The sequence below is a fragment of the Pristiophorus japonicus genome, chromosome 8 (genome assembly GCF_044704955.1).
Source record: "Pristiophorus japonicus isolate sPriJap1 chromosome 8, sPriJap1.hap1, whole genome shotgun sequence".
In the NCBI taxonomy this organism is placed as follows: domain Eukaryota; kingdom Metazoa; phylum Chordata; class Chondrichthyes; family Pristiophoridae; genus Pristiophorus; species Pristiophorus japonicus.
In genome coordinates this window covers 66311765-66336487 of record NC_091984.1, presented here as the reverse complement: position 1 = coordinate 66336487, position 24723 = coordinate 66311765, and the positions used below count along the sequence as shown (strand labels likewise).

Here is a 24723-nt window from a genome sequence, read left to right as displayed (position 1 = left end):
ATCCCAATATCGATTTCCTCCGTGAAAACTAAGGCAAAGTATTTTAGTATCTCTGCCATTCCCTCATGCTCCACAACACTCCATCATCTCTTAGCGGCCTTACCCGTACACTAATGGTCCACTTACTACTAATGGGCTCAATTTTCCCTAAGCCCGTTTTCTAGCGTATTGCCGGAGTTGCGCCACGTAAGGTTGAGTAGGTTGGGCCTCTACTCATTGGAATTCAGAAGAATGAGAGGTGACCTTATCGAAACATATAAGATTATGAGGGGGCTTGACAAGGTGGATGCAGAGAGGATGTTTCCACTGATGGGGGAGACTAGAACTAGAGCTCTGAGAATTAGGGGCCACCCATTTAAAACAGAGATGAGGAGAAATTTCTTCTGAGGGTTGTAAATCTGTGGAATTCACTGCTTCAGAGAGCTGTGGAAGCTGGGACACTGAATAAATTTAAGACAGAAATAGAAAGTTTCTTAAACGATAAGGGGCTAAGGGATCATGGGGAGCGGGCAGGGAAGTGGAGCTGAGTCCATGATCACATCAGCCATGATCTTATTGAATGGCACAGCAGGCTCGAGGGGCCGTATGGCCTGCTCCTGTTCCTATTTCTTATTGTCATGTATGTAGACCATGTATGCTAACTATATAGTCACATAAGGTATGCCACCAGAGGGCATTGCAGTGGTAAACCTGAGGGTCACCTGCATAGGTATGCAGGGCCCAGTATAAAAGGCTGCCCACCATGCTTGTGTCTCACTCTGGAGTTACAATAAATGGGACTAAGGTCACAACAGTTCAAGTACAATACTAGATCTCATGGAGTCATTCATAAGAGTATTAAAGACATAACAACTGGCGATGAGATTACGAACATTCACGCAAAAATGACTTGCGTTAGTGCATTAGAAAAGTTTTCATAGGGTGAAGATTGGGAAGCCTTTACGGAGCGGCTCGACCAATATTTTGTAGCAAACGACCTGGTAGGCGATGATCCGGCCATGCTGCCAGATAAGCGCAGAGCTATCCTCTTGACCAGTTGTGGGCCCACGGTCTACGGCCTCGTCAGGGACTTGCTTGCACCAGAAAAAACAATGAACAAGTCATACGAGGAGCTTAAAGTGCTAATTCGGGACCAACTCAAACCGAAGGAGAGCATCCTCACGGCCAGGCATCGATTTTATACACACCGCCGCCCCGAGGGCCAGAAAATCGCGAAGTACGCTGCCGACCTCAGGAGGCTGGCAGGACCGTGTGAATTCGGCACATCCCTCACCGATGCGTTGCGGGACGTCTTCGTAATTGGCATAGGTCATGAGGCCCTTCTTCACAGGCTACTGTCTGCCAAAACCACCGTCACTCTGCAGAAGGCCATCAGCATCAGCCAGGCATTCATGACCAAAAGCTGCAGCTCCAAGTAGATGATGACTCACTCTCAGGACTCAAACCCGGCAAGTACTGTAAATAGAATGGCGCCTTTCACAGGCAGAACTATTGAACGTGAATCTGCCCAGGGCAGAGTGTACAGGCCCCCCGAGTCCTTTAATTCAGAGTCCGCCAAGGGGTGCAAATGTAAGTCAAGTAGCACCATGCTGGCGTTGCGGAGGTAATCACAGGGCTCATCAGTGTCGGTTCAGAGACTATGTGTGCAAAGGCTGCAGCACAAAGGGCCACCTCCAGCGAATGTGCAAAAGAGCTGTGACTCACCACGTGGAAGAGGAATCAGCAGATGGCTGTGAATCCAGCGCTGATTACACGATGGCGGCTAGAGAGGCAGCTCAGTCCTAGGACGAAGTGTATGGAGTATATACGCACCACAGATTGTCCTCCAGTGATAATGGAAGTCGAGATAAATGGCGTTCCAGTCTTCATGGAAGTGGACACGGGGGCGAGTCAGTTAGTCGTGAGCCAGGAAGCCTTTGAGAGGCTATGGAACGATCAAGCTGAATGACCCAAGCTGGTCCCAGTTCAGGCAAAACTGCGCACCTACACCAAGGAACTGATATCAGTTGTTGGTAGTGCGGATGTAAGTGTATCCCATAATGGCACGGTGCACAATTTACCATTGTGGATTGTTTCAGGTGATGGACCAACGCTACTTGGAAGAAGATGGATGGGGAAGATTCATTAGAACTGGGAAGACTTCATCTCTCTAGCGATCAGAGTCCCCCGTGCTCAGAGGCAGAGCAAGTCGCCAGTTTCGGTTGGACCAGGCACCGACCGGAGAGCAGATTCACACAGCCCCCGAGGCACAGACCGCTCATTACGACTGCGTGGCGATGATCCGGCTGAGACGACCCGAACGCACCTTCCCAGTTTCAGTGGCAGGACTCCTAGGAAGGAAGGTTGGATCCAACGGCAGCTTCCCAGCTTCAGTGGCAGAATCCCTGGGAAAGAGGATCGCGGCAGTTGACATAGTGGACAGGGAAAAGATGGCATCCAAACCACGAGGTGCAGCGTTAATGGAGCAATGACACGTGGTTCAACGCAAGGAAGATGATTGGGGTAAAAGTAGTAAGGCCATTTTAAAGGAGGCCAGCAACCCGCCATTTTTGAATGAACTGCTTGAAATTGGTAATCAATGTAAAAGTCCAGCTGAAACGAGCAAAATATTGTTGAGCGATGTCGGGAGCAAATTGCAATCAGCCAATGTAGCGGGCGAACACCTAACTGTCGTATATAGGTCCAGCGGGCTACCCAATGCTGTAGCCTGCATCACTGGGACCAGAACAATGTATCATAAAGTGTCCCGACAGCTGACAGAAGTACAAGCTGCAAAGTAAACAATCCCCGGAGAGCAGCGGCACCGGCAGAGATATCCTGCCTCAGATCGGTTTAACATTGCAGGCACCCGATGGCATGAATTGCCACGGGCCAGAAACTGTAAACTGCGCCTATGCTCGCAGTCGGCTACCGTTGCCCACCACCCGGGTGGAAACGGCGCAGCCCACAAACCCACTCTCCACCACGGCTATGCCCAAGAGCGAAGGGTCACCCGCAACAGCTCCTCCGAACGGGACCTGGACCAGCCAGGATCCCAAACTAGAGAGTGCTCACCACGGTGCCCTCAAGGAAAGTGAGTCAGCAGTCCCCTGCGAACTGCTAGACAAGACGAGGTCACCCTACCGTCGCTTAGACGAAACGCTCACTTGCTCAGACTGCGTCCCAGGGAGCAGCAGCGACACTGTGCAAACAAAAAGGTCAGGGAGGTCACAGACACATCAACTGTCTTTGGGCCTGCCCAAGACTAGGAGTAATGGCAAGAGCCCGGAGCCAAGAGCATGGGGCGCTGCGCCACTACCAGACGACCCGGATCTCATCCGGCCGTGCTGGAACGAGACTGTCCCAGTGTACCTGTACTGATCATGTAAATGTACCACACAAAAAGAAACGCTACTGTAATCCACCTAACAAATGTACCAAGATGTAAATGTAAAACCCATGTGATGAACTTGAATGCAACTAGCATGTAACGGGCCATTAGCATGATGTGTGTGTGTGTGTGTGTGTGTGTGTGTGGGGAGGTGGGGGGGAAAGAGAATGGAGTAGTTATAGACTCACAACCAGAAACCACGGGGACCTCCACTGGCAACAAATCTCACTACTAACCTACCCAAGCTAGAAGCGACCCTCCAATGGTCAACCAGGAAGAGCAAAGCCCAGGTCACCATCAATGTACGAGTCAATTTGCATTAAAGACTTGGGGAGAAGTGATGTCATGTATGTAGACCATATATACTAACTGTATAGTCACATAAGGTGTGCCACCAGATGGCACTGCGGTGAGAGACCCGAGGGTCATCTGCATTGGTGTGCAGGGCCCAGTATAAAAGGCTGCCCACCATGCTTGTGCCTCACTCTGGAGTTATAATAAATGGAACTAAGGTCACAACAGCTCAAGTACAATATTAGACCTCGTGGAGTCATTCATAAGAGTATTAAAAGACATAACACTTATGTTCTTATTAATTAGGTAAATAGATGCCCCAGAAAAAAAAAAAAAATCGAAGTTTCCCCGATGTTTGGCCTCTAATCTGCAGCTGTGCAGCGAGGCCAGTCGCCTTGGCGGGTGGAGCCTTCGGTCTGCACTGGAAAAAAGGAGCCAGGCCTTCTGCGCATGCGCGGGGAAAAAAATGACATTCTTGACGTCGCTGAAATAGCCGCGCATGTGCAGTAGAGCTCAGAGAAAGGCGAATGGCAGGCAGTGTTGGCTTGTGGATGGCAGCCATGAGAGGTGGCAACAGGGAATGGACAGTCAGCATCAGGCCACAGGACTCATTTTAGGTCCTTCAAGACTGCTCAGCGGTAAGTAAGTATCACCACCTAGTTTGGAAACCGGGCTTAAAGTCAGAGGTAGGTAAAATGAATAGGGAACGTAATTATGACGGAAAGCAAGCATGACAAGAATTTCAATCACAGGAAAGCATTACAGGAAATAAGTCTGACAGTTTCGTGGAAGAGAGAGGGAGAATATGAGATAGAATAGAACAAATTGGAGAGAGGAATGGCATCACGATTACAATACCAGGCAACTGATGCATCTCTCAAGAGACTGAACTCATAACTACCACCCAATACCATCAAAGATCAATGATGCAAACCTAACGCAGCAACTGAAGTATTTCCTTGTCATCTAAAGAGTTTCACTGCAAATGGAAGCAACAGTGATGTCCTACTATGCAAGAACAATTCTACTGTCTGTAAACCCTCCATTTTACTAGGGGGGTTGTTCTTCGAGCTCACTCTCTCCCCCCCCCCCCCCCACCCCCACCCCCCCACCGCCAAGCCTTTCCGGTGCTTTCCCACCGCTCTGCGGCCCCCGATTTCATGCCAGTCCAGGTCCGCTCCTAGCCCAGGCCGAATGGCCTCCAATGTACTTACCTACGACGATTTCTTTAACTCTCCGCAAGGGTTTTCTCGAGAGGCCACATACAAATGGAGTAACTATTAGCTGGCCAAAGTTACCTAAATGGCCAGAATTGGCATCGGTGGCGAATAAGCTGCGACAGTTGGAACTGGTGCTCTCCACTCTCCCGTCCTGCGACAGTTGGAACTGGTGCTCTCCACTCTCCCGTCCTGCGACAGTTGGAACTGGTGCTCTCCACTCTCCCGTCCTGTGACAGTGGGAACTGGTGCTCTCCACTCTCCCGTCCTGCGACAGTTGGAACTGGTGCTCTCCACTCTCCCGTCCTGCGACAGTTGGAACTGGTGCTCTCCACTCTCCCGTCCTGCGACAGTTGGAACTGGTGCTCTCCACTCTCCCGTCCTGCGACAGTTGGAACTGGTGCTCTCCACTCTCCCGTCCTGCGACAGTTGGAACTGGTGCTCTCCACTCTCCCGTTGGTGTAGGAGGGAGGGCTTTAGTTTCCTGAACAATTGGGACCGCTTCTGGGATAGATGGGACCTGTACAAGTCAGACAGGTTACACCTCAACAGAGACAGGACCAATGTTCTCGCGGGTGGTTTTGATAGTATGGTTGGGAGGGCTTTAAACTAGCTTGGCAGGGGGATGGGAACCCAGGAGAGGACTCTGAGCTAGTTAGGGTGGGTGAGAGCTCAGATGAACAGAACCCCAAGAAAGAATGTAAAAGGCAGGAGGCAACAGAGCAGAGTAGCACTGCGGTAAGTGTAAACCACAAGGTGATGGGAAGGGACAATATGTATGAATATAAAGGGGCTGCAGGAGGGGTCAAAACTAAAAATCATGGTTTAAAAACGAGTATTAAAACACTTAACTTGAACGCACGCAGCATTCGAAACAAAGTAAATGAGTTGACGGCACAAATCATCACAAGTGGGCATGATTTGGTGGCCAGTACTGAAACGTGGTTGCAGGGTGGCCAAGACTGGGAATTAAACATACAGGGGTATCTGAAAATTCGAAAGATAGACAAGAGAGGAATGGAGGTGGGGTAGCTCTGTTAATGAAGGATGATATCAGGGCAGTTGTGAGAGACGACATTGGCTCTAATGAACAAAATGTTGAATCATTGTGGGTAGAGATTAGAGATAGTAAGGGGAAAAAGTCACTGGTGGACATAGTTTATAGGCCCCCAAATAATAACTTCTTGGTAGGGCGGGCAATAATCAAGGGAATAATGGAGGCATGTGAAAAAGGAACGGCAGTAATCATGGGGGATTTTAACCTACATATCGATTGGTCAAATCAAATCGCACGGGGTAGCCTTGAGGAGGAATTCATAGAATGCATACGGGATTGTTTCTTAGAACAGTATGTTACAGAACCTACAAGGGAGCAAGCTATCTTAGATCTGGTCCTGTGTAATGAGACAGGAATAATAAACGATCTCCAAGTAAAAGATCCTCTCGGAATGAGTGATCACAGTATAGTTGAATTTGTAATACAGATTGAGGATGAGGAAGTAGTGTCTCAAATGAGCGTACTATGCTTAAACAAAGGGGACTACAGTGGGATGAGGGCAGAGTTGGCTGAAGTAGACTGGAAACACAGACTAAATGGTGGCACAATTGAGGAACAGAGGAGGACTTTTAAGGAGCTCTTTCATAGTGCTCAACAAAAATATATTCCAGTGAAAAAGAAGGGCGGTAAGAGAAGGGATAACCAGCCGTGGATAACCAAAGAAATAAGGGAGAGTATCAAATTAAAAACCAATGCGTATAAGGTGGCCAAGGTTAGTGGGAAACTAGAAGATTGGGAAAATTTTAAATGACAGCAAAGAATGACCAAGAAAGCAATAAAGAAAGGAAAGATAGATTACGAAAGTAAACTTGCACAAAACATAAAAACAGATAGTAAAAGCTTTCACCGATATATAAAACGGAAAAGAGTGACTAAAATAAATGTTGGTCCCTAAGAAGATGAGAAGGGGGATTTAATAATTGGAAATGTGGAAATGGCTGAGACCTTAAACAATTATTTTGCTTCGGTCTTCACAGTGGAAGACACAAAAACCATGCCAAAAATTGCTGGTCACGGGAATGTGGGAAGGGAGGACCTTGAGATAATCACCATCACTGGGGGGGGGCGGGTAGTGCTGGATAGGCTAATGGGACTCAAGGTAGACAAGTCCCCTGGTCCTGATGAAATGCATCCCAGGGTATTAAAAGAGATGGCGGAAGTTATAGCAGATGCATTCGTTATAATCTACCAAAATTCTCTGGACTCTGGGGAGGTACCAGCGGATTGGAAAGCAGCTAATGTAACGCCTCTGTTTAAAAAAGGGGGCAGACAAAAGGCAGGTAACTATAGGCCGGTAAGTTTAACATCTGTAGTGGGGAAAATGCTTGAAGCGATCATTAAGGAAGAAATAGCGGGACATCTAGATAGGAATAGTGCAATCAAGCAGACGCAACATGGATTCATGAAGGGGAAATCATGTTTAACTAATTTACTGGAATTCTTTGAGGATATAACGAGCATGGTGGATAGAGGTGTACCGATGGATGTGGTGTGTTTAGATTTCCAAAAGGCATTCGATAAGGTGCCACACAAAAGGTTACTGCAGAAGATAAAGGTGCGCGGAGTCAGAGGAAATGTATTAGCATGGATAGAGAATTGGCTGGCTAACAGAAAGCAGAGAGTCGGGATAAATGGGTCCTTTTCGGGTTGGAAATCGGTGGTTAGTGGTGTGCCACAGAGATCGGTGCTGGGACCACAACTGTTTACAATATACATAGATGACCTGGAAGAGGGGACAGAGTGCAGTGTAACAAAATTTGCAGATGACACAAAGATTAGTGGGAAAGCGGGTTGTGTAGAGGACACAGAGAGGCTGCAAAGAGATTTAGATAGGTTAAGCGAATGGGCTAAGGTTTGGCAGATGGAATACAATGTCGGAAAATGTGAGGTCATCCACCTTGGGGGGAAAAAACCAGTAAAAGGGAATATTATTTGAATGGGGAGAAATTACAACATGCTGCAGTGCAGAGGGACCTGGGGGTCCTTGTGCATGAATACCAAAAAGTTAGTTTGCAGGTGCAGCAGGTAATCAGGAAGGCGAATGGAATGTTGGCCTTCATTGCGAGATGGATGGAATACAAAAGCAGGGAGGTCCTGCTGCAACTGTATAGGGTATTGGTGAGGCCGCACCTGGAGTACTGCGTGCAGTTTTGGTCACCTTACTTCAGGAAGGATATACTAGCTTTGGAGGGGGTACAGAGACGATTCACAAGGCCGATTCCGGAGATGAGGGGGTTACCTTATGATGATAGATTGAGCAGACAGGGTCTTTACTCGTTGGAGTTCAGAAGGATGAGGGGTGATCTTATAGAAACATTTAAAATAATGAAAGGGATAGACAAGATAGAGGCAGAGAGGTTGTTTCCACTGGTCGGGGAGACTAGAACTAGGGGCACAGCCTCAAGATACGGGGGAGCCAATTTAAAACCGAGTTGAGAAGGAATTCCTTCTCCCAGAGGGTTGTGAATCTGTGGAATTCTTTGCCCAAGGAAGCAGTTGAGGCTAGCTCATTGAATGTATTCAAATCACAGATAGATAGATTTTTAACCAATAAGGGAATTAAGGGTTACGGGGAGCGGGCGGGTAAGTGGAGCTGAGTCCACGGCCAGATCAGCCATGATCTCATTGAATGCGGAGCAGGCTCGAGGGGCTATATGGCCTACTCCTGTTCCTAATTCTTTTGTTCTTATGTACAACCAGTATCACACCAAATCTCATGCTCTTCACCCAACACAGGAGAGGGTGAAGAGAAGATTTACAAGGATGATACCAGAAATGCAAGGGTGTACCTGTCAGAAAATGATTAACAGGCTGGGTCTCTTTTCTCTTTAAAAGAGAAGGCTCAGGGATGACCTAATAGAGGTCTTTAAAATTATGAAAGGTTTTGATAGAGTAGACAGAGAGTGTTTCCACTTGTGGGGAAGAGCATAATTAGAGACCACCAATATAAGATGGTCACCAAGAAATGGGAAATTCAGAAGAAACTTCTTTACCCAGAGAGTGATGAGAATGTGGAACTCACTACCACAGGGAGTGGCTGAAACGAATAGTATAGATGCTTTTAAGGGGAAGTTAGATAAGCATGTCAGGAAGAAGGGAAGAGACAGTTATGCTGATAATGAGGAAAGATGGAACGAGGCTTGAGTGGTATGGACTGATTGGGCTGAATGGCCTGTTTCTGTATCCTATGTACTTGTATATTCCAGCAAGAACCACTCATTTTTCTGTTCCCTTACACACATCAAGACCATTCTCTAATTGAGAAGCAAGGAAAACTACTTGCTCCCAGGTATCTTCCAGCCCCCAGTATTGTTCTGGCTGCTTGGAGACAATTGAAAATTGCTTCAGTAACTTGCTTGGCAGTTTATCCTGCTTCCTGATGGAGAAGCACCTAACCAGTGCCACATACTCCTCTTTAATAGAATAAAACCCCATATATTGGGAATCATGTACATAATGTTGTATTACTCTGTCTGTGCCAGAACACTTCAATCACAACATGACATAATGGTTAATAAACATGTATTCTGAACAATACAGCATCAATTCAAACTACTAAATGTTCAATTATGTGATCAATCTATTAAAAATGGTTACCAATTTTTTTTAAATTCTGACATTTTACTAAATTATGACATTTCTCAAGAACTTATAGGTTTGATTATAATACTGATGTTGCTCCATTCATTTTAAATAGTTATTTTCAAAGTTATGATTGGAAAACCTAGGCCAGAGTATTGAAGCAATATAATAAAACAAGCGTCTCATTTACAGCTATCAAATTTGAAAATGTATTTGCATGATGTTATAAAGAAATATATGTTGCACAATATGCATTTTTATTTTGTGGTTAATTCTCTAAAAAGGTTTAATATGGCTTGCCTATTCATACAAACAGAAACTGAAGAAAGAAAACTATCACCATCACTGGGCAAGGGGAGTTCTTTTCATTCACATTCAAGCAGCAATGCAGCTACTACTTCAGTGACAGAACCCAAAGCAAGCTGATGAAATGAAGACATAAAATCTATTCATTAATTATTCATAGATTCATCTATGGCTAGGCTGTTCAAGTTAATTACATACAACCACAGCAATAAAGCTGCAGTGGCTTATTTAGAAAAGGTGAACCAAAAGCAGTACTATAAAATAGTATGCATTTTTCATTTGCCTATAAAAAGATTAGATCGGAAAGCAATCCTTGCTTAGGAGCTTTATAGAAGACAAAGAGCCTTTACTGAAGATGACTAATGGTAACATACAGCAATTAGGCAGCACACAAGTTATTTCTGATATTTTATCCAAATTTGTGTTACCTCTCTCCTATTGTCCTGGCAGTACTGGTTATGAGAGAGCTGGGGAGGAAAGTTGTGACTCTCTTCAATCACATTTCATTCTGCTCCATGAATGCTTATTGTACAACTGGATAGTAACAAGAGCATCAACTTTTACCTGCTCTAATGGGGAACAGGTATCAAGGGCACACCACATGACTGAGAACCTATAAACCTTTATTTTTTTCATTGGATGTGAACGATACTGGAAAGGCCGCATTTATTGTCCTACTTAGCTACACTGAGAAGCTGGTGGTGATCTTTCTCCATGAAGGGACGGTGCTCAAACTGTGGTGTTAGGTAATGAAGTCCAGGATTTTGATCCAACAATAAAGGAATGCCAATAGATGTCCAAATTTGGAAGGAGTGCGACTTGGAATGGAACTTGTCGGTGGTGCTCACATGATCTTCCCTCTCTTGTCCTTGTTGAGAGGGGTTGCAGGTCTGGGAGGAACCCTGAAAATAAGCTTGGTCAGTTACTGCAGTGTATCCTGTAGATAGCACATACTACAGTTGTAATGTGTCAGTGCTTCAGGGGGTGGATTCTACGTCCAGCGACAGGAGTGCCGATCAAGAAGATTGTTGTGTCTTCAGGAGGTAAGCCACTCACTGCAGAGTACTCAGCCCCTGCACGTTACTTGTTGCTACTTTATTGATTCGGCTGGTTCAGTTAGCCTTCTGGACAGTAGTGACTCCCAGGACTTTGATGGTGGTGGACTTGGTGATGATGGTGCCACTGAAGTTCAGACGGTAGTTGGGACTTTTCTTGTTGGAGATAGTCATTGCCTGGCTCTTGTATTATCTGCCACTTGGCATCCCAAGCCGAGATGTTGTCCAGGTCCAGCTGTAGGTTGGCATGGGCTGCTTTCATTTACGGAGAAATTATGAATGGAGCTCAATGTTGGAGAATCATTCATGAATTGCTCCACTCCTGACTTTATGATGCAGGGAAGGTTATTCATGAAGCAACTGAAGATGGTTGGGCTGAGGACATTGCCCTGAGGAACTCCTGCAGTGATGTCCTACATCTGCAATAATTGGTCTCCGACAACTGCAACCATTTCCTATGTGTCTTCCACGACTCCAGCCACTGGAGAGTTTTTCCATTAACCTCAGTTTTGCTAAGGAGCCTTCGTGCTTTATTTGTGTGAATGCAGCTTTGATGTCAAAAGTACTAACTCTCAGCACTCTTGCAGCTTTTGTGTCAATGCCTAGAAACATAGAAAATAGGTGCAGGAGTAGGCCATTCGGCCCTTCTAGCCTGCACCGCCATTCAATGAGTTCATGGCTGAACATTCAACTTCAGTACCCCATTCCTGCTTTCTCGCCATACCCCTTGATCCCCCTAGTAGTAAGGACCTCATCTAACTCCTTTTTGAATATATTTAGTGAATTGGCCTCAACAACTTTGTGGTAGAGAATTCCACAGGTTCACCACTCTCTGGGTGAAGAAGTTCCTCCGCATCTCGGTCCTAAATGGCTTACCCCTTATCCTTAGACTGTGACCTCTGGTTCTGGACTTCCCCAACATTGGGAACATTCTTCCTGCATCTAACCTGTCTAACCCCGTCAGAATTTTAAATGTTTCTATGAGGTCCCCTCTCATTCTTCTGAACTCCAGTGAATACAAGCCCAGTTGATCCAGTCTTTCTTGATAGGTCAGTCCCGCCATCCCGGGAATCAGTCTGGTGAACCTTCGCTGCACTCCCGTTAGCCTTCTGCCTAGGTCGAGACTTGGATATGTTTGGCTTTGGTGAATACAGTCAGTGAGGAGATTATTGGTGGGTAGTTATTGTTTGATGGCACTGTTGATAACTGCATTCGGCATTACCAAGAGACTTCTTGTTCCAGAAATACATTCAAAAGAAAAACTTGCAACACTTTTTAAACTTTAAAAAATGTTTTTTAAATTCCATTGCACAAGTTACTAGTCACCAGTTTCAATGTAGATGATGAAAAATTGATATTTGTGATACAGCTACTTGAATCTTCTATGGAGGGTTTTTGATTAACCAGAATGTCCATTTGAGGTCAGAAGAAGAAAAAGTTTTTATTTGACCTGTAAGGCCAAATGAAAACTTAAAAAAAAAGCCTGCTCCAACCTCAAATGGGATGTTTGGAGCTCGAAGAAGATAAAAACAATTGTAAAGTTAATCTTTTAAGAAATCAAGGTTTGAGATAGATAAAATAAACTAGATGAGACAGAAAAAGTATTTTGTGTTATATAACAACAGAAATAGGAGTGTAGGGACAGTAAATTACTGCAAACTATTTTGTTTAAAAAAAATTAAAATTGCTTTTTAATTGTTAATTAGTTAAAATGACTGATAAAGCTTTTTCTGCCACTTGAGCAGCTTTATTGGTGTAATATTAGTGTTTATATTGCGATATCATGGCATGCAAGTTGAAAATGCAGAGACTACGTGGTCCATGGAGAAGAAAATTTCCCTCCGTCAGCAGTCCAAGGATACTGACCAACCGTCACAGCTATGTACATAAATTATAAGCGTAAAATTAAACCCAGTACCTAGAATCAAGTATGTTAGCAGAATTAAATGTGACAAGAAAATACAGAGATGCCATTTTTTTTTTTTTTTAAATAGTATGCAGAAAATAAATTATTTCAAGTTTGAAGTTAAATTAAAAAACAAAATGTTTGTTTTACCTCTTCAGACTGTTCTCGGGTTTGTGCAGGTGAAGGTCTTTTACTGACTGTTAGTCGATGGCAGGGATAACTGAGTCCAGCGGCAGCCAAAGCAACCTGCAAAAAGGTTTGATTCAGAGTAACATTAAATAAATCAATATGCTATACAGGTACCTCAGAGATACTTTAACTAACAGAAATGAGTATGGTTTTCTAGATTCCTGCTTCAGTCAGAAAGAAGTTACTCAAACAGCTCCAAATGCGTAGTTTTTTTTTTAAACCATTACATGATAAACCTTTACAAATCACAGGTTAGGCCTGAGCTGGAGTATTGTGTACAATTCTGGGCACCACACTTTAGGGAGGATGTCAAGGCCTTGAAGAGGGTATAGAGGAGGTATAGCAGGATGATACCAGGGATACACAGTATGGTCTTGGTCCAAACATGGACAAAGGAGCTGAATTCCAGAGGTGAGGTGAGACCGACAGCCCTGGACATCAAGTATGGCATCAAAGAGCCCTGGTAAAATTGAAGTCAATGGTAATCGAGGAGTAAACTCTCCATCGGCTGGAGTCATACCTAGCACAAAAGGAAGATGGTTGTGGTTGTTGAAGGCCAATCATCTCAGCCCCAGGACATCGATGCAGGAGTTCCTCAGGACAGTGTCCGCGGCCCAACCATCTTCAGCTACTTCATCAATGACCTTCCCTCCATCATAAGATCAGAAATGAGGATGTTTGCTGGTGATTGCAGAGTGTTCAGTTCCATTCGCAACTCCTCAGATAATGAAGCAGTCCATGCCCACATGCAGCAAGACCTGGGCAATATTCAAGCTTGGGCTGATAAGTGGCAAATAACATTCACGCCACACAAATGCCAGAGAGAGTCCAAGCACTGCCCCATGACATTCAACAACATTACCATCGCCAAATCCCACATCATAATCCTGGGGATCACCATTGACCAGAAACTTAACTGGACCAGCCACATAAATACCGTGGCTACAAGAGCAGGTGAGAGGCTGGGTATTTTGTGGCGAGTGTATCACCTCCCAAGTCCCCAAAGCCTTTCCAGCATCTAAAAGGCAAAAGTCAGGAGTGTGATGGAGTACTCTCTACTTGCCTAGATGAGTGCAGCTCCAAAAACACTCAAGAAGCTTGACACCATTAAAGAAAAGCAGCCCGCTTGATTGGCAGAGTATTGCCAGGATGTTGATATGGCCCTTCGAGCCTGCTCTGCCATTCAATATCATGGCTGATCTTCAGCTTCAACTCCACTTTCTCGCCCGATCCCCATATCCCTTGATTCCCGAGAGTCCAAAAATCTATCTATCCCAGCCTTGAATATACTCAATGATTCAACATCCACAGCCCTTTCGGGTAGAGAATTCCAAAGATTCACAACCCTGTGAGTGAAGAAATTCCTCCTCATTTCATTCTTAACGGCAGACTCCTTATCCTGAGACTATGCCCCCAAGTTCTGGACACTCCAGCCAGAGGGAACAACCTCTCAACATCTTCTCAGTCAATCCCCCTCAGAATCTTCTATGTTTCAATGAAATCACCTCTCCTTCTTCTAAACTCCAGAGAGTATTAGGCCCAATCTACTCAGTCTCACCTCATAGGACAACGTTCTCATCATTACAATTTCCCCCTCCCCACTTTACACTGTATTTAAATGTAGGGCAAAGTGACATATTTCGTACTCCATTGAGTAAAGGTGTAATACACAGGTGATGTTTACCTATTCAAATTCCATTTGTTGCACTAATTAACAGGTACCGTAAATTTAAAACAAGGTCGGATACTAAGGGATTAATTAAAATAAAGACACCAAACCATCAACACATTATTCTAACACATAGTTGTATTGTTTGGTTAGGAATTTAATTTGTAATATTGAGGTTAGCATAACTTAAATAATATATGCAAAATTGATCTGAAAAATATACTCTGCTTAAAGGGAGTATTTTAGTAAATATCTTCAAAATGTGAAGGAGTGAATGAGAATGCCACTTCAGTAATAGAAACAAACTATTCTCTGTTCCATGTTTCAAGACCTCAGAGCCCAAAGTGATTATCTTGGAGACGGCAGCTAATAAAGTTAAAATAGAATAGCTTGTTTTACTTTAATTGCCTTTATGCCATCCCACAACACGAAGTAAATCCCATTTGACCAAGCCAAGACACACATATTAAGTTTCCAGGTTAATAAACAAGATGGTTAATTATGGAGGCACTGCCATTTTAGTAAAATAAACTCTGACTCACTGCAGAATCTAGTGATTTGTGTAGGCATGAAAGACCTGGCTAACAAAACTAAACAGTGGCCAATCAATTGTAATCATTTCATTATACATGATGATTTATTACAGTCACATAAAAATAGCACTTTTCATAAAACAAAATTGAGAAGTTATAGCTATCAGGAAAGATTGAACAAGCTGGGGCTCTTTTCTCTAGAAGAGAGAAGACTGAGGGGTGATATGAGGGTTTGATAGGGTTGATGTAGAGAAGACGTTTCCACTTGCGGGAGAGACAGAACAAGGACCAAAAATATAAGAGAGTCCTTAACAAATCCAATAGGGAATTCAGGAGAAATGTCTTTACCAGGAGTGGTTAGACTGTGGAACTTGCTATCACAAGGACTGGTTGAGGTGAATAGCATAATGACTTTAAGAGGAAGCTAGCTAAACACATGATGGAGCAAGGAATAGAAGGATATGTTGATGGAGTTGGATGAAGGAGCTGGGAGGAGGCCTATGCAGACCATAAACACTAGCATAGACTTCTTGAGCCGAATGGCCTGTTTCTGTGTTGTAAATTATTTTAATCATTAGCAGCTGATATTATACTCATGATTTAGATTCACATGAGGGAGGACATGATAAACTTAAAAAAGGTACAACTGCATTGAGAACATTCCATAACAGGCAAATTAAACTAAACTTTTTTTTTTTTTTAAAGTGCGCCGTCAACAAAAAAAAAATAAGGTTCCAAATGACGAGGTTACCCAAAATGCATTTATTTAGCACCTTTAATTTAGTAAAGTGTCCTAAGATGCTTCATAGGAGCGGTTTCAAACAAAATTTGACACCGAGCCACACAAGGAAGAAATTCCAGAGCTTAGGGCCTAGGCAGCTGAAAGCACAGCCGCCAATGGTGGAGCGATTAAAATCGGGGATATTGCAAGAGGCCAGAGTTGGAGAAGTGCAGAGATCTGGGAGGATTATAGGGCTAGAGGTGGTTAGAGAGATAGGTAGGGACGAAGCCGTGGAGGGATTTGAAAAAAAAAATGATAATTACTATTTAAAGCATCTTCCAAACATGTGTTAGTGGGTTACAGTCTTGGATGGCAGTGGAGGAAGTGCATCCAAGAGGGCGCTGAGCACCTCAAGTCTCAATGCCGAGAGCATGCAGAAATCAAGCGCAGACAGTGGAAAGAGCGTGTGGCAAACCAGTCCCACCCACCCCTTCCCTCAACGAGTATCTGTCCCACCTGTGACAGAGTCTGTGGCTCTCGTATTGGGCTGTTCAACCACCAAAGTACTCACTTCAGGAATGGAAGCAAGTCTTTCTCAAGTCCGAGTGATTGCCTATGATGAAGGACATTCTTGCTATTGAGGGAGTGCAGCGAAGATTCACCAGACTGATTCCCGGGATGGTGGGACTGACCTATCAAGAAAGACTGGATCAACTGGGCTTGTATTCACTGGAGTTCAGAAGAATGAGAGGGGACCTCATAGAAACGTTTAAAATTCTGACGGGTTTAGACAGGTTAGATGCAGGAAGAATGTTCCCAATGTTGGGGAAGTCCAGAACCAGGGGTCACAGTCTCAGGATAAGGGGTAAGCCATTTAGGACCGAGATGAGGAGAAACTTCTTCACCCAGAGAGTGGTGAACCTGTGGAATTCTCTACCACAGAAAGTAGTTGAGGCCAATTCACTAAATATATTCAAAAGGGAGTTAGATGAAGTCCTTACTATTCGGGGGATCAAGGGGTATGGCGAGAAAGCAGGAAGGGGGTACTGAAGTTGCATGTTCAGCCATGAACTCATTGAATGGCGGTGCAGGCTAGAAGGGCTGAATGGCCTGCTCCTGCACCTATTTTCTATGTTTCTATGATGATGATGACAGTCTTGGAACACTTTTTTTTTTGTTTTCTCTCCATATCATCATAAACTGATTGAGGTATTTCTAATTTTTATGCAGGACAATATACCAGAAATTGTGCTCAGATCTCAAAATCGAATTAATTTATGAATGGAATTTAGACAAGAAATCTCAATTCAAATCTTTCATTTATTCAGTGTCATAATTTATCACAATACACATCAGTTTTTACAAAAAAAACAATGTTATCATGCGTGTGTTGAAAGGAAGGTCATTAGCTCCTCTCAAATGCTTTAATTTACTTTGTGAAAAGGCTAGAGACCCAGAAAGTGCTATGAAACACCAACCTGCCTGGACTAGCCTGTTGCCATGTTTGAAGCAGCAGGGTTAAAGTACTTTGGTCAAAGCAATTTTGAGAAGTGTGCCCACAATTAAAAGGGAAGTTAGATATGATATTCTGGAACAAACTGGATATCAAAACAGACATGCAGGTCCAGAGCAATTATCTTGGAAACCCTTGTGTAAATAGCACACAGACTGTAGGCTGTACCCGTAGGGCCAGTGCTGTACTTCCTTATGTGAATCTTATGCTCCAGTACACTTATTTTTCCAGTTTCACATAATTATATAGATAACAATCTTACACATATAATAGACTAAAAAAAATGAATAGTTTTTTGAAAAATTGGAAGCATCTTCTCAATTTAGTTTCAAAATAGACATATTGGAGTATAAGTGGTTTGAAAAACTAGTTCCAGCTTTTTTTCCAATATGATCCTCTCAATCACTTGACAGTTCCATTCCAGGTCCATTTAAAGAAAATAAAAACATTTATTCTTGGAGATACAAGACGATTCATCCTCTCACACCTGTTAAATTTATCTATTTCTATTATTATGTCTAGGGGCTAACTGTGACAATTACTTATCAGTCTACTTAAATATATTTCCAAATCATCTATTTGAGTACCTTATTAAAGTGTCACAGTAGATGATTTAATTCAAGCAAACAGCTCTCAATATAACATCTTATGGCAGAAAAAACAATTTTCTGCAGCCACGTGTTTAAAAATAACTACTGTGATTTTTCTGCACAGTTGTAAACAAAATTACTACCTCTAACAAAACCAGCTTCAAACATTTGGATTTATGAATTACTCTCAGAGATGATCTTATCACTTTTCCATTAAAATGAATTAAAAGTCATTAGCACATAGGGTTCGTGAAGGAGAAAAATCAGCAAAATTGCCTATTTCTGGCAGCTATCTCAGAAAACCTGCTGAAAAGTATGTGTACTCAAGTCAGGCCAGGATCAGGTCCAACTGTGATGACCCCCCCTGGTTGAATTAACACTGAGGCCTGAATTCTCACATGAACAATGCCACTTGGGGGATGCACCTGGCTCTCAACATCTGCAGAACCCTGGCAAAAGGCATCATATTTGGAAAAGTCACCAATAACGGGATAAAATCGGGAGAGAGTGTACAAAGCTTGTTCTAACACACTGGACAGAGTAAAATTATTTAGTAAGTGGTTCTGTGATGGTGTTTGATACCATTTCTCAGCTAGTTGAAAATGATGTTACCAAACACACGACAGAAACAGTGTTTGACTGCATTACTTAATTATATTGGACCTGAACTTGTCGGCCTTACCGCATGCTGCCGCCAAGTTTTTTGGGCGGTCTCCCCTCAGTGCCAGTTTCCACTAGGCCTCCTGCCAGCCGGAGGGGAGGACCTCTGGGAAACGCTCGCTAACGGCCGTTAGCGCACAAGTGTCTTCCCGCCCGCCGAGCTGGCAGATTCCTCCCGGGGGGTGGGGGGGGGTGGCGGAGTCGGCAGCAGCAGGGAGAAGGACCGTTGCGTGGAAGCAGGTCTAACCTCAACGGTAAGTATGAAGACCGTCAAAAAAGGTTTAGTGAACTTTTTTTTTTCAGCGATTTATGTGGATGGGGTCCCCTAAAGATCTTCCAGTGTTTTTTTTTTATTTGTGTAACTTTTTATTTTTATATGCTCTCTCTTCCCTGGGCCCCGACTCTATCCTCAGCGGCACTTTGGTGAGGATTGCATTTGCCCCCGAGATTGGGAGCTCTTGCCTGCTGCCACCCAGGTTCACAGTGTAAGTCCCTTTTTTGCCACTGGGCAGTCTTTCAAGGACTTGTTTTATGAAACTCCTGTCAAAAATACCGTCAGGTATCTCGGTGCTCCTTTGGGCGGCACTTAGCTGCCACCAAGTTCGGGCTCATTGTTCTCCACATATAGGGCCCAAGTTTCCACAGGATAAAAAACGGGCGCCCCTCCGAGCTGGGCGCCCGTTTTTCACGCCTCAAACGGCGCCAGAAAAAAAACGCGCTATTCTGGAGTGCTTTGCAGCTCCTTGTCTGTTTGGCACGGCGCCCAGGGGGGCGGAGCCTACACTCGCGCCGATTTTGTAAGTGGGAGGGGGCGGGTACTATTTAAATTAGTTTTTTTCCTGCCGGCAACGCTGCGCGTGCGCGTTGTAGCGTTCGCACATGCTCAGTGTGAAAAACACATTGGCACTCGGCCATTTTTGTAGTTCTTTGTAGCTGTTTAATTTTTGAACATTTTTTAATAAAATCACATTGCCATCAGCACTGAGGCTTCCCTTCTCACTGTCTCCTCCCCCTCCCTCCCCTCCGCGGCAACAAACGGCTGTCTCCTTCCCCTCCCTCCCCTCTGTGGCAACAAGCCGCTGTCTCCTTCCCCTCCCTCCCTCCCCTGCGCGGCAACAAGCCGCTGTCTTCTTCCCCTCCCTCCCCTCCGCAGCAACAAGCCGCTGTCTCCTTCCCCTCCCTCCCCTGCGCGGCAACAAGCCGCTGTCTCCTTCCCCTCCCTCCCCTGCGTGGCAACAAGCCGCTGTCTCCTTCCCCTCCCTCCACGGTAACAAGCCGCTGTCTCCTTCCCCTCCCTCCCCTCCGCGGCAACAAGCCGCTGTCTCCTTCCCCTCCCTCCCCTGCGTGGCAACAAGCCGCTGTCTCCTTCCCCTCCCTCTCCTGCGTGGCAACAAGCCGCTGTCTCCTTCCCCTCCCTCCCCTGCGCGGCAACAAACGGCGGTTTCCTTCGAACGATGGCTGAAGCACTTTCACACAGGTAGGAAGATGGTTTATTTAATCTTTTCTTTGCTTATAAATGTTTATTCAGGTTGGATTTATTTGTATAATATTTGTAGATGTATAAATAAGGATTGATTGTAGAATTTAATGAGTTCCCTTCCCCCCCACCTCGTTCTGGACGCCTAATTTGTAACCTGCGCCTGATTTTTTAATGTGTAGAACAGGTTTATTCAGTTCTACAAAAATCTTCACTTGCTCCATTCTACTTTAGTTTGGAGTACGTTTTCACTGTGGAAACTTTGAAATCAGGCGTCAGTGGCCGGACACGCCCCCTTTTGAAGAAAAAATTCTGTTCTAAAGTAGAACTGTTCTACCTCACTAGAACTGCAGAAAAAAAAATGTGGAGAATTGCGATTTCTAAGATAGTCCGTTCTCCACCAGTTGCTCCTAAAAATCAGGCGCAAATCATGTGGAAACTTGGGCCCATACACACACACAAAAGTATAAATTATGGCTTGCTGCCTGCGTATGCTACCGAACTGCAAGAAAAGGCCATAAATACCTGATGGTTCCAGAACTTCGGACTCTTGCGCTCCTGGGCCTGCGCTTGCGTAAAGGCCCACACATCCCAGGGGCGCATTCAATGCGTCCCCGGGACCACGTGGGCCAGGCCAACCAACGACAAAGGAGGATTCCTATTATACGAATGGGGATTCCATTTACGTATGGAATCCTCATAAGCATAATAGAAATCAACTAATAAATAACATTTCACAACACTGAAATAAAAATAATTACAGGTTCAAACTTAATTAAAATACCCTTTAAACAAACATTTAAAATAAAAATGTAATGTTTGAAAAATAAAATTGAACATTTTTAAACAGGCCAAAAATAAGCTAAACTAAATTTAAATGTAAGTGAATGTATAAATCGTTTAAAAAGTTTTATTTTAACACTTATTTTAATCCTTGCACTGGTAAAAGGAGCCATTATGGTTGCTTTTACCAGGCATAAGGGTTTGGCAGGTATTCGCTGGGCAGTAGTTGGGCAAATAGCCCAACTCTGCGCCAGCAAAAGTGAATTTACAGCAGATGCGCACGATCTGTCAAGGCGAACCTTGACAGATCGCAAGAGCCAGGTTTCGCGTATGTAACGGTGCGTATGTACAACGGGCCTATATATTTTCACATTCTTTCTCAGCACCACAACTGTACTAATAGTATGCCTTATGGCTACTGAAGTGGTCAAATATGTGCATAATTCAAGGATCCAAGTTCATCCTTTGTATTGTGCAGATTACAGCAAGATATGGGATATTCATTTGTTTCCACACTACCTTTTGATGCCCTACCTGCAACCAATTCATTTGCTAAAAATCTGATTTTGTCCTACAATTTTTCTGCGGTATTCAAATCACCTGTTACATGTAAACTTTCCATACCATGCTGTATTCTGCTTTCATTTAACACTGCTGAAAGTAGTTTTGCATTAATAAATACCTCCAGCAGCCCCTCACTTTTCCATGTCCTGTTTTCATCCATTAGCAACATGGAGCCAATTGTGTTATTTTACCAAGCTGAGGACAAGATTTATAAGGGTATATTTTCTGTTTGGGTTCCCAGATAAACAGGGGTAAATTGGGAGAGTTTGACTGGGAAAATGGGCAGGGATCCTAATGTCAGATTGCTACCAAATCATGCATTTCTGGTGTTCAAGGTAGTAAATAACTCAGTGATCAATTTTCATTACATTTCTACATGGTTTTCCTTTGTTATGTTTTTGATTTTTCTGTTGCTACTTTAGTACGCATTGTGGCAATTTGCTCTGTTCTGTCATTTTGCTAGTGTCAACAATGGCACAGTAGGTTTCCCAATTGAAATCCTCCTATAACTGAACTTTTCATAGGGACAAGAGGAGAACCAACAGAAGAATGCCAGATAGTTAAGGGTGCACCAGAAGTATTCCTTGCCCGTCCACTAGCACCCTGATACCCACATCTACAGGTAGAAAAGCACACACCTTGCTTTGTCGGAAGATTAGTGCATGCAGAAACTTCAATTCTCAAAGTTGTGACAGGGGACCAGATGACAATACAGTATGTAATGGTGGATTTTTTTTCAGAAACACCCCAATCACAGTAATGCATGAAAGAAAGAATTCCAGAATTCCAAATATATCTGGACATCCTCTCACATCTACCTGCCAACATTCATGGCAAACTATCTGCATAGGCTCCAGGGCAGCAGAGAATCAGATGCAAAGCTCTGCCCGCAGTAAAGACACCTGCAGCTGATATTCAGATGCAAAGCTCTGCCCGCAGTAAAGACACCTGCAGCTGATATGCACCATAGGCATGGCAGTGCCAGTGACAGTAAGTCAGCTGCAGCCTCAATCCTGCCTCCACCTCCTTCCAGCCATGCTGAAATACTGACATATGGTAATTGTGCCCTGGTGTGTGAACAGGGTTACTCTCCTCACAACGAGTTCATGCAGAACCACCTATCAGTAGCAATCATACAGGAATCTGATGCTGGGTTGCTCAGTTACTTGACTGCAGACTCCATGTTGTGGCACCACAATGAATGTCTTTTAATTTCATTTCTGCCCTTCATTTCTTATACCTCTCCCCTTTCAGGCTCAAAGGCCGTCAATGGGTTGAAATGTATTTTCAGCCTTTCCAAAGGCCGCAAGACTTTTTGTCCCATTTTCTGTCAAACCTCCCCCATTTTCTGTCAAACCTCGACCCAAACCATTTAAGACTAAGCTGCACGTGTACCAGAAAATCTAGGCCATAATGTGAAACAGCACACTTTGGGTTTTACTGAAGACATCTATGTGATATATTCCTTACAACACCACAAACACACTTCACGCACAAGATGGCTCTACTCAGGAACTAGTCAGGTGACCTTGTCCACATGAAGCTTTTATTGTATTTACATGAGTAGTTGTATTGCCACAGTAGTCCACTAGGTGGCGCTCTATATTACACTTCTCCCTCCTTAATGAAGGAGTAATGGTTATACACAACAAAAGAGATGGACTTATTTTGCAATATTTACAAATCAAACTGAACAACTGTTTTTCTGTTTCAAGAGGATACCTTCGCTCTCGAACAGAACTTGGTGTCAAACTTGGACTCATTCTAGGTTGAGTCTGAGGAAAGTTTTTCTCTAAGGGCAATCCTTGATCTATATTTCAACTCTCTACAACTTCAGACTGTTTGTCTGCCCGACTTGGACTCAGACTTAAATTCTGACTTTCTCTTGCTCTTGTTTCTAGTACATCTGATGTAGGATTTGCTACTGGTACTCTACTTGTAACAAGACTATCTGACTTATCAGAAATAATCAAATTATTCCAACTTTCAACTCCTTCCACCTCTGTAGGTAAAATATGATCAGTGTGAATAAACCATGATGAAACATCTTGACCAAATATGTACGAGGATCTCATACTTTCACTATGCTTCCTGGTAACTACTTTACCCATTTATGGTGATGGTTCTTCACCCAAACCTTCTGATTTAATTTCACACTTCTCTCTCTTACTCTACACCTCTATTGTGATTCACTTTCTGTCTTAATTGTTTCTCTTCCACGGACTGTGCCAAGTTTGACTTTAACAATGAGAACCTGGTTTGTGGCTGTCGTTTGAGAAACAATTCTGCTGGTGTTCTACCAGTAGTTGTATGAGGAGTATTACGATAAGAAATTAGAAAATGTGCCAATTTGTGATCCAACGACAACTGCCATTTATTTAAATTGGATCCAACATTTGCTTGATGAGAGCACGTTTTACAATTTGTACTGTGCGCTCTCTGCTGCACCATTTGAAGCAGGGCGGTACGGTTGGACCTTGGTATGTTTCACATGATTTCTGCTCACGAACTGTGCAAATTCTTCTGAACAAAATTGTGGCCCATTATCAGACACAATTTCTTCTGGGAGGCCATAATGAAGCTAACAATCTTCGCAAATTGTCTCGTGTTACTTGTTATTTTCCACATCGGAAACACCTCTACCCACTTCAAATGGTTATCAATCATAATGAACAATTGTTGCCCTTCTAGCTCAGCAAAATCTAAATGTAACCATTGCCACACCCTGGGAGGCCATTTCCATGGCTGTAATGGTCCTGATGGTGGTTTCTTGCTTACCGATTTACATGTTGTACACTGAATGATGATGTACTCTATATCTTTATCTAGACCTGGCCACCATAAGTAACTGCATGCAAAACTCTTGGTCAAGCACATTCCCAGGTGCTGGTCATGAAGATCTCCTAATAATTTGGACCTGAACTTATTTGGGTTAACTACTCTTGCACCCCACATGATACAATCTTTATCTCATAATTAATTCCTACGAACAAAGTATGGATGATTATCTTTCTCGGATACTTGGTTTGGCCAGCCATTTGCTATGAAATCCTACACTGTTGACATAATTGGGTCACGCTTGATTGCTCTAACAATCTCTTCAGCCATGATTGGCGGTTCATCAATGTATGAAAAATAGAATACTTCTTCCCTAGTGGGTGTAACTTGTGATGGGGATGGCAATCTAGACATAGCATCAGCATTATCGTGACCAGCTGATCGTCTGTACTCAATGTC

General features: G+C 43.8%; 1 protein-coding gene across 5 annotated transcripts in view; it reads right to left on the bottom strand.

Moving 5' to 3' along the window:
• The window catches only part of faf1 (Fas (TNFRSF6) associated factor 1), a 521459-nt gene that overhangs the window by 221299 nt on the left and 275437 nt on the right, over positions 1-24723 (bottom strand). For 4 of the 5 annotated variants that reach the window (XM_070886901.1, XM_070886898.1, XM_070886902.1 and 1 more), the window contains one exon: positions 12938-13033. The exons of the other annotated variant lie outside the window; for it this stretch is intronic. In XM_070886901.1, coding sequence (XP_070743002.1) covers positions 12938-13033 — 96 coding nt within the window. The remainder of the gene's footprint in view (positions 1-12937; positions 13034-24723) is intronic. 5 annotated transcript variants of the gene reach the window in all.